This window comes from Lipophrys pholis (genome assembly GCF_963383615.2).
Source record: "Lipophrys pholis genome assembly, chromosome: 15".
Taxonomy (NCBI): domain Eukaryota; kingdom Metazoa; phylum Chordata; class Actinopteri; order Blenniiformes; family Blenniidae; genus Lipophrys; species Lipophrys pholis.
The window spans coordinates 8,995,583-9,005,995 of NC_137642.1; the positions used below are offsets into that span (position 1 = coordinate 8,995,583).

The following is a 10,413-nucleotide window of genomic DNA, read 5'->3' on the forward strand; positions in this document are numbered from 1 at the left end:
CCACACGGCTTCTCCAGGTAATTTCCAGACAAGGTCAGGATTGTTGTGTTTATAGCAGCAGCATTAGCTACTGTATGTGTGTATACATATAACATAATCAATGGGGAAACGTATTCCATACGTGCTATAGCTAATATTTGGAGTTTCACTGTTCCTTATTATGTGCATGACAAATATTGTATGTGGGCTGCAATCGGTTTACTATGATCTTTGTAAAGCATATTAAACATTTTGCCAATTAATTTACAATGTTCAATAGTCTCACAAAATATATAACTCCACTGAAATACATTTTTGATTTTTTTTATGACCATTTTAGAAACTGATTCTTTAAAGGTTGAGTCGGATTAAAATTTTAATCAAACGGGCTTGCAATGATTTGCGATCCTCATAAAACCATATTTTGTTCGCAAAGGGACTCGGACATCTCAAATATTCTGAGTAAAACATTTCTCAATTTTTTCATTGAATATGTGAGTCTATTTCAAATTTAATGGCCGCAAAGTGATCAAAACGTTGGGACAGGAGCAAGAAAAGGTTGGGAAATGAAGTGGTACTCGTCAAAAAAACATTTAAAAAAAATAGTGGAGCAGTTTTATTATCTCAATATAAAAGTGTGATTAGAGCAGATGTTCACAATTCGTTTGTCTTCTTTTCCCCTTTATTGAACTGTGAACTCGGAGGGGTAGATATTTACCGTCACCAAATAACCTGAAATGGAGGTTTTTTGGACCGTACATTGAAACTTGAGTGATCAGAGAAAGCCTGTGTATGCACAGGGAGTATTTGCAAACGTACTCTTAGAAAGACCCAAAGCTCATATATATTAAAAAAAAACTTTTAAAAAAAAAGTCTAAAATATGCTGCATGATTTTCTAAATATGCCATTTAATGTAAAATTGTCATCAAAAAAGTCTGGACTATGGCAGTGGTCACAGTATAAATTGACAGAGCATACTGCTCAGTGGAGAAATGTGTTTGTGTGACATCCATTTACGCTTCACAGCCTGATAGCATATAACTATTCAGTTAATTAGGGGAAATGGATCCTGCATTATAAGCAGGCATGACCGCTGTGTGGGGACTGACTCAAAATACAAAAACTGTTCTGGGATCAGATCACTCAAAAGTTTTAATTATTTTGGAAAAAACAACTTATGCCATAAACGAGACATGTGGGGTTTGTCTTTTATTGTAGAAGGAATGTGAGTTTATGAGGCTTGTTTTCATTGGTATTTTCACATATTGAGCAAACCGTTTTCAAGCACGAGTTTTAACTCTCAGAATTTAATTAAATGGCACGGCTTTGTCAGTTCATGAATTCTGCAAATGGTTTTATTTGAAATTCATTCAGCCACTCTCAATGTGGGCTGAGCAAGGAAACGGAGGTGAAGGTCTAATGTTCAGTATAAAATATGTCAAAGGAAGCACCTTCCCAGTGTCACGTATAACTCTGTTTGACAGTCCTGTCCTCAGGGGAACCTTCTCAAATGTTGACTAATTCCAGCTTTTATTTACCCGCTCCTGCACTAATAACAAAGTCAATTTCACAGCAAATCACTCCTACACGCTGCCTCGCTTGGCTCTATCCGTGCCATGTGAGAGCGGGAGGGAAGTGTTGTTCCTGACGGCTCTTCAGACTCTCATTAACAAAGTCCAGGATGAGATTTCTTTGGATGTACAGAAGTTTTCTTGCACCCCCTCCCCATCAAACTGTAAATGCGACTGCTGCAATAATTGGCCAAGTTTTCTGGATCTTTGTATTAAAGAGGAAAGCCTCCGAGAACGTCACAACCTGAGATTTAGTGTCTGGACCTTTTTTCTACCTGCAGAGATCCACTAAACTGGGGCGAAAGTGTGTCAAAATAAAGGTTTTGTTCATGGAAAGCAATACAGTTTAGGTGTCAAGAAGTCTCGCTGCGTGACATTTGAAAGGTGTAATTAAGTAAATCATAGAAGTTTTACTAAGAGAGAATAGACTTTTTTTTTTTTTTAAGAAAATTAAGAGTCTAAGAAAATAATATTGAGCAACATAAAATGATGTATAATGATGCCCCGGCCACAGTTTTATAGTTCAGTGCATGTGTTAAAGGTGTGCATATACATTCACACATTGGATATCATTAGCTGTTATAACCATTATGTAACCAATCATTTATATTTCTATACATAGGATGGACAAAATGATTATTTTCCCTTTTTTCAGTTATTACCCACTGAATTATTTTGTAGGTTGTTCCTTTAAGTCAACACAAGTCAAGTGAAATCAGAACTTTGGGGTCTTTTATTTCCATCCGAGCATTCAGCCATCTTTCATATCGCTTCATCCAATTTAGCGAAAATGCAAACTTCACGAAACTTTGAAGCTCTTCTCTCTTTGAGGACAGATTGCTAACTTTACACCACCGTGCATCTTCATTCAATCACCAGAATTCAGTTTTACAGCTATTGTCATTATGTAAATTAATTATTCTGCATTTTGCGCCATGATTAATAGTAGAACGTCAAGGCAAGAAAATACACCCTCAGTAGCTAGTGATCCATACACAAGGTAATTCAAAGCAATATGAAAAGAAGGATTAAAGAGATAAAAAAAAAAAAAGTCGACGGATCCTTCTTAGTTTTGTTTTTCGTCCTCAGCCGAAAACTTAACAACACCTCCTCAGCTGTGGGTGCTGTGTAAAATCTCTCATGTCCAATAAAGAGCAGGACAGGGCTCTACGTGTATTCTTAAAAGAAGATTTTTTTTTTTTTTTTTTTTGGAAGCACTCCATCTTCAGTTAATGAGCTGGAAGGATGGCTTTGACTCTTTGAGGTATTTGGGTGAAATTTTCAAAAGGGCCTTCAGCTGTGGACTTAACGACAACGATGATGAATACATCCATTTTAGGTCAACATCTCAGGTGTGATTTGTGTGAATTAAATGTGTGTGCCAGTCTATGCAACATAAATGTGGGGACCTTTTCTTCTCATGTTAAATAACACATTTAGGTCAATGCGGGTTGTTGTTGTTTTTTTCAGTGATGAGGAATCAGCAGCTGTTTCAATAATTAATCACGATATGACACATTTGTAACCAGCAGCGTTCGATTTTTCCTAAATATTTTAGCACGAGAGCCAGCTCATGTATAATCATCAGTGTTGCAAAGGTTGAGTCATATTAATATAATGCTGATTTCTTGTGAAAAACATGTGCCGGTGCAGTCCCAATATTTTCTGATATTTGCCCGCTGGTGTTTTTCTTCCAGAAACGAAAGGGAATTCCAAACACAATATGGCACAGTGCAGGGAATTTCTGCTTCTCTTTGTTAACTTCTGATATGACTGCGTGCGAGATCTGATTGGCTCTTTGCTGTTAGGAGTGTGCAACGAGAAAAAAAGGGATGTGACAAAGGTAGTGAAAGCAAGTCTTAGAGCAAGTTTACCAATTGATTTCTGTGTGTCAGACAGACGAGGCAATCTTCCTCTCAAAGCCAAACCGCTGCAGTGGAGTTACAGGGTCGAGCATATGGAGGCAAACAGCAGAGATGCACTGCAGGCAGACTTTGATGCATTTGATATTTCGGAAGAGCTTGGATTTCTCCTTGAAGTGCCACTGGTAAGTTTTAGTCATATTTTCTTTTCTTGGGCTGGAGATGTACCCCATCGGTGTGTACTGTGATTGCACCCCCCCCCCCCCACCCCACACCCACCCACCCACCCACCCCCCACCACCACCCCTGTATCAGTCACAGCAAATAAAAACAGTGCTGTATAGACTGTACATACAGAGATATTCCTCTCTACCCTCGAGGACTGTTTTCTCCTTATGTGCTGCCTTCATTTAGGAGTTTGGTCAGCTGCAGCACAATTCCTGTCCCTGTGGCCTGACATAGATAATTAAGCTTGTTTTTGAGTAAGGTTATAGAGGGTTATTGATTTCGTTTAGAGCTTGTCTCTTTAAGTTCCTATTGAGCCATTCACATGACCAGGCCTGCCGACAGTCAGAGTTCAATTGCTGTTTGTACTAATACATGCTGAAGTCATGTGATGGAACTTATTTGATCTATCTATCTATCTATCTATCTATCTATCTATCTATCTATCTATCTATCTATCTATCTCTATCTATCTATCTATCTATCTATCTATCTATCTATCTATCTATCTATCTATCTATCTATCTCTATCTATCTATCTATCTATCTATCTATCTATCTATCTATCTATCTATCTATCTATCTATCTATCTATCTTGGCTTACACCATGTTTGCAGTGCTCTCTTCATCTGGACTACGACGGTTTTTCCTCATTGGCTCATTTTCTTTCTTTTGCCTCCTCTTTTAAATTGCTTTCATCTCCGATTGATAGCAGCAGTCATCGACTCACATGCAGGTCAGGTACCATGGCAAACATGAGCTGATGATGTTACTGATTACTGTCTACATGAAAATCCCCCCACGCCAAAAAACAATCAGAAATCAATAAATGAGTCATTTTATTCTTATTATCTCTCAGACTCGCCTTCCAGATTATTATCGGGTATGGCTGGACCTGGCGAGTAACCTGATTCATCTGATTGAATCACGCAAACTCCGAGATCTGGTTCATAAGGTAAGGATGGGGATGAAAAAAAAACAAAAACCTTCTGAATGAATCCTTGAAGCTCTTGCTGTCAATGATTTTTCTTCAAAAAATTGTCAGTAATAAAAGTGAAACCCTGCCTAATCTTCAGATGCCCGTTTTGAGCCCCCATCTGTTGAGTGACCACCGCGAGCTCCGGCTGGCCCACCTCGCTCTGGGATTCATCAGCATGGGATATGTTTGGCAGGAAGGCCAACACGCACCAGCTCAGGTGAAATGCTGCCGCAGTAAAATGAGATATACTAAAAATGATATATTCAGTCAATATTGAGCCGGCAGTGCGGTATATTTCTAATATCCATAAATGTACAGCCGTCCTTGCAGCTCTGTGGGGTTATAATTTGAAGACGAGCGTAAGGTGCCTGCTGAAGTCAAGAGATTAAAATGCAATATTGGCTTTTACTTTAACATGGTATCATTAATATTGGAAAAAAAAACAAAAACCTGATGACTTGATCTTGTCAACATATTTTAAAATGGATGTTTTGCAATAAAAACTTAGAGAAGTAAACACAGTTTTCCTGACAGAGACATGTTTGTCTAACTAAATTATCTACCAACTTTTTAGCGGTAATGGCACTCCACTTGAAAAAGTTAACATAAATAAAAATATTAATGTATTACCTTATTTTATTTTTTCATTCAATGCTGGTTTAACTATTTATATTCACAACAATATGTCAGTAACCTACAAATCAACTCCATTTGGTCACTAATTGAGCCTGAGTTTGTTCCTAGAAACTTATTGTATTATGTACTGAAAAGACTATTTTCACACATGTGGACAACACTTTCTCTCGCTTCATGACATCTTGATTAGAGTCATGTGAAGTCATTTTCTTTACGACGGTATCTGACTTCCTATCTTAGAAGCTCTGCTCGGCTTACTCAGTTTCTCATGCTTAGGAAACACTTTGCTAAACAAGCTTTTATGTTTTAAGTGCCATCACATTGGAATAATCCACCCATTAATATTATATCTTTCATCAGTTGGTCCATTTAAGCATGCCGTCTCTTCTCTTTGAGATATACTGCAGTTGTTATCAATAAAGCTGGAAGTGTTTTTCCGTGCTATTTATTATTGATGCTGCTTTATTGTAGTTGATGCGCTCCATTGTGTCTGCAGGCGGTTTTTTTTTTTTTTCAAATCTTAAACTGTTGCCATATTCGTAATTGCATTTCCAGTAAAGTTTATTTCAGTTGTTGTTGTAGACAATGGGACTTACCCTGAAGAGGTCCAGAGACATTTGTCATGATATATAAACACGCGTAACTAAGAGTGAGCATTTTAATGACCGATTGAGGAAGTGTGGGACTTCCCCTCAAAGTGATTGCAGTTGTGGAAGATATGTTGTTGTTAGTGTGGCTAAAATCTGTGATCATTTATTAGGAATGAAGCTGGATTCGAATAGTTTTTTATTTATGTTTGACAGATTCTTCCGAAAGCCCTGGCCTTGCCCTTTTGGATGGTATCTCGCAGTCTCGGACTTCCACCCATCCTGACCTATGCAGATTCCGTTTTAGCAAACTGGAAGTTGCGGGATCCCACAGGGTAATAAAACTCCACAGGGTCAGATAGATTGTGAAACTGGGCTGATGTTTTTTCCCCCCCCGATGTCTCATATCACTTTCATTTCATTTTCTTTGCAGGGACATGGAAGTGAGGTGAGTAACACTCATATGATTTACACAACCTAATGCTCATATGATGTTCTACTCATGTGTTTTCAACACGTTCCCACTTTTGAAAATAGAAACTTGGACTTGATATTTTCCTTTCCTGGCGGTGAGAGTTGCCGGGGATTTTTTATTGTGTCACTGCTGGTTGAGATGGCTGCCAGTTCAGGCATAACGGTCAGTATTGGCTGCTGTTGCATCTTCCTATTTTTCGTGTTAACTCTTTCTGAACCTCGTCCTGGTGGTGTGTGTGTGTCCATCTGTCTCCTTTCTTGTTTTTTTTTTTCTGTGTTCCATCCACATACTGTGTGTGCCGTTGCTCGCGCATATCGCAAAGTGACAGGTTTTAAAACCATCTCCTCCGACCAGGGGGCCCTGGAGGTGATGCGCGCCATGAAAATCTCTGACCTCATCGGCATACAGAGAGGTCTCATCAAAGTGACTCAGTCTTTGAAGAAGATGAAGGAAACTTTCAAACTCGTGCACAGTAAGTTTAATTTAAACCTAGCACAACATGAATTTAATCAATTTACACGCTGTGCTTATAATGAAGGAAGGCAAATTCAAGGTAATTAGAACACCTAAATTTGTCTGTTTCCAGATCATGTGGAGCCGACTGCGTTTCATGGAACATTGAGAATCTTTGTCTCGGGGTGAGTTTTCGGGCTGTTGCCTTGTCCTTCAGACTGAGTTTGTTCTTTTTATATTTCTTTCATCTGGAAAAGATTTATCTCATTATAAGGCATCCGAATTACCGTCTGTTCTTCAGTATCCTCGATCTCATTTGCTGCGCTGCATATTTGATCAAATACCATTGCATTACGTGCTGCCAAGAGCATTTGCATGTTTAAAAAAAGGTGGCTTTAACGCTGTTGTTTGATATGCTTTAGGTGGCGAGATAACCCGATGCTCCCGAGAGGGCTCTTGTATGAAGGTGTGAGCAATGAGCCAATTTTGTTGTCAGGTGGAAGTGCAGCCCAGAGTTCAGCCATTCAATGCTTTGACGCGTTGCTGTGCATCCAGCATGAGTATGAGACAGGTAAAGATACATTTCCTTCCACCTTTGACCTCCTCAGATGTTTTCCCCGTGAATGAATCGCGCTGTTTATGCAGTCACTTGATTGCTCTGACAGAAAATGCTTCCAGGAAAAAAAGAAAAAAGAGAAAAAAAGAAAGCTGTTACTTTCATTCAAAGTCTCCTTCTTCTGCTCTCTTCGTTGATTTATCCCATCCAGGAGCTTTCCTGACACGCATGAGAGATTACATGCCTCCTGCCCACCGTCAGCTGATAGAAACTCTCTCCCTCTGCCCACCTCTCCGAGATTTCATCTTGTCCTACCCCGGCAGCGACCTCTGCCAGGCCTACAACTCCTGCATCGCTGCGCTGGTTGATTTACGTAACTATCATCTCAATGCCGTGGCAAAGTATGTCATCGTGCCCGGTAACCGCTCCTTGGGTTGCCCACTCAGAGGTGTGGGCACCGCGCTCAACTCCAAAGGCACAGGCGGATCAAACATCATGGGGTTTCTCAAGAGTGTTCGGAACGCCACGCAGAAAGCCGCGATTTTAGAGAGGCTGTCGGTATCAAGGGAAGCTGAAACGTAGCTTCAAGCATTGATTGATTTGTCAAAGACTTGCAAATAAAATAAATAAATACCGACAAATATCTCTGCTGGGAGTCAAGTGTGTTGGACAATTGCACTTGTTAAGTCTTAAGTCTGAGTGAAATTAAGTACTAAGATATGCGTGATTAAAATGCTGGCGTAATGATGAGATGCTAAATTCAAAATATGCTAATTCGGATGTTTAACCTTTAATATTGAGTCCAAATGCCAACTCTTGCCAATCCTCATAATTAAAAGAGTTCATTTGGGAAAACGTTTCGAATGATGGAGGGATGTGGAATTAATAAATGGATGGTGTTAGGCTGGAGTGGTTAGCAAAGTCACCTCACAGCAAAAATATACAAACGAATGGGTTCGATTTCAAGCTCAAGAATCTTTGTATGAAGTTGGATGCTTGTTTTTAATTGTTAGGTGGTGAATCTTGATTTGTTGTTATTGGGAATGATAATGTGTGACAGTTCGTATGGACTTGTTATTGTAAACATTCTCTTGTTTCGTTTTATTTGAGTTAGTTTTTTTTGCAATAAATCTTTGTTTACCTATGAATTTTAATACTTTTTGAATGAGTGATTAAATTTTGACAAATTTATGTCTTCAAAAGAATAACAATCGCTGCATATATCTTTTTTGTTCATTAAAAATAGAGGGGCATATGTTTGTAGAGAGGAAAACTGTTGAAATGAAACCTTATTGAATTCACATGCCAGAGCAAATGTTTAAAATATAAGCAAGAGCAAGCAGCCGAGGAGAATGGAAGAGACAGACACAGTGGGGATGTTAGGGTAGAGGGATGGATGTGGGATCAGGTCACTCAGCTTGATGGACTGGAACTCCGACTCCCCTGCAGGAACTTGACTTGAAAGTTGTGTCTCTTCTTGCAACAGAGAACTAATCACATTAGAAGAGCGGAGAAGGAGCTCAATGGCCCAGCGTCTGAGCCCTCGTCATGGTCCAACTCTGCTTCACTAAAGCACAAAAGACTTAAAATGTAGACCGTTTGACACCGGTAAATGCAGCCCTGGCTGTAACTGCTACACCCGGTAAAAGGTTCACTGTTTACAAAGTGGAAGATTCAAGCATTTTCTGAGGTATTCTTCCCCGCACAACCCTGCAGTTATTTCTTCAATTGCTCTTAATATACAGACAAAGGATTTGTACTTGTCTTATAGTTCTGTGCGTTCAGGAATGTATTGTTTTATGTCCTTTTGGCATTGAGGAGATCTTCAAAGTCTTTGTAAAGCTTTTTCTTTTTCACAGCGCAACATAGTAAATGCTATCATGCAAATAGATTGTGATCCACCTCTGCAACGGTGACGTGATAATGCACACACCTCGGGCTGAGCTGTTTGAGCTCATGGGTCACATGATCATTGCAAGTTAACACTCTTTCGACACGCACTAAACTCTGTGAATCTTCATTCCATAAACAGATCTTTAATGAATGTCAGGGTCTGCAGAACAGCTCCGGTCTCTTTATTCTAATCTTATTCTAATTTCCTCAAAGAGATGACTTAAATTAAGAAAAAAAAAAAAACCCTGCTCTGAATATTATCAAACCTCCTTCAGCAGAAATTCTTTCATCAGATAGTTTCACAAACAGTCCTGAGAGAAGACTGGTAAACTGGATGATGAATCTATTGCTGTGAGTTGTCAATGTGAACTCACCAACCGAAGAAGCCTGACGTCATCACAGTGTCCACATGAGCAGAGCATGGGCAGCAAGCAGCCGGTCAGGAGCTCAGTTGATTGCCGGTGTTGAATGGAGCCACGTGGGATTTTGACCTCTCTGTCTACATTTTGTGTACTAAAGCTACATTTCTGTGTGTTTTTGGAAAAAACATCACATTTTTTGCTTGTTTGTTTGTTTGTTTTATGGAGGTGGATTTAACCGAGAAAGTATCTGGAGCATCAAGGTAAAACATCAGGATTTATTTGAAGCTCCACTGTTCTCTTAAAAGTTACTCTTTACTGTTGGAATTCGAGAGGCTTCACTTTCACTTTTTCTTTCACTTTCACTTTTTCTTTCAGCATGGCCCACACTCTTAAGAGGCGAGAGGAAAAACTAAATATTAGTTGAATTTCAGACCTAATTTTATGCACCTGCAGATTTTTCTTAAACCAACGTAGTTTGGCTGGTGGATAATGATTCACTGAAAGAATTATCATAACAAAAACAATACAAGACCTTGCAATACCCACAAGTCCCAGCCTGAATCCCCTCTCACTAATGAAGTTGTGAATCTTTCATCTCATGAATCTCATGAAAGCCTGGAGCCCCTGCCATGCTCCAACTGTGGCCTACATGGTCCATGAGAAAGACCGAATAGGATGTTTCATTCCAGGGACTTCCACTTAGCTCCCCAGAAAAGCTATTTCTATTCCAGAACTCCATTAGTAGACATAGGAGCACACCAAATCACCTTCAATTGAAAACGTTTTAATTGCAATATAGAAACAGTATAAAAAAATGCATAATATTGCACATA

At 39.3% G+C, this 10,413-nt stretch overlaps 1 protein-coding gene across 2 annotated transcripts; it reads left to right on the plus strand.

Annotated features, from left to right (window-relative positions):
- The first annotated feature begins 3,391 nt into the window (after positions 1 to 3,391).
- Positions 3,392 to 8,523, plus strand: LOC308121079 (indoleamine 2,3-dioxygenase 2-like). Of its 2 annotated transcripts, XM_080482147.1 has the most exons (11): positions 3,392 to 3,598; positions 4,352 to 4,375; positions 4,499 to 4,594; positions 4,716 to 4,835; positions 6,058 to 6,176; positions 6,275 to 6,289; positions 6,379 to 6,478; positions 6,671 to 6,788; positions 6,903 to 6,954; positions 7,192 to 7,340; positions 7,537 to 8,523. In XM_080482147.1, exons 1-11 carry the CDS (start codon positions 3,509 to 3,511, stop codon positions 7,905 to 7,907), a joined length of 1,254 nt encoding a protein of 417 aa, XP_080338273.1. In that variant the 5' UTR covers positions 3,392 to 3,508; the 3' UTR covers positions 7,908 to 8,523. The 2 variants fall into 2 exon arrangements, with proteins under 2 accessions (XP_080338273.1, XP_080338274.1); XM_080482148.1 differs by lacking the exon at positions 4,352 to 4,375.
- The last annotated feature ends 1,890 nt before the right edge of the window (positions 8,524 to 10,413 follow it).

Coding starts and splice junctions, on each gene's coding strand:
- LOC308121079 (XM_080482147.1), top strand. CDS start 3,509: ATGGAGGCAAACAGCAGAGATGCACTGCAGGCAGACTTTGATGCATTT. Junction 3,599..4,351: donor TTCTCCTTGAAGTGCCACTG/GTAAGTTTTAGT, acceptor TCCGATTGATAG/CAGCAGTCATCGACTCACAT. Junction 6,479..6,670: donor CTGCCAGTTCAGGCATAACG/GTCAGTATTGGC, acceptor TCCTCCGACCAG/GGGGCCCTGGAGGTGATGCG.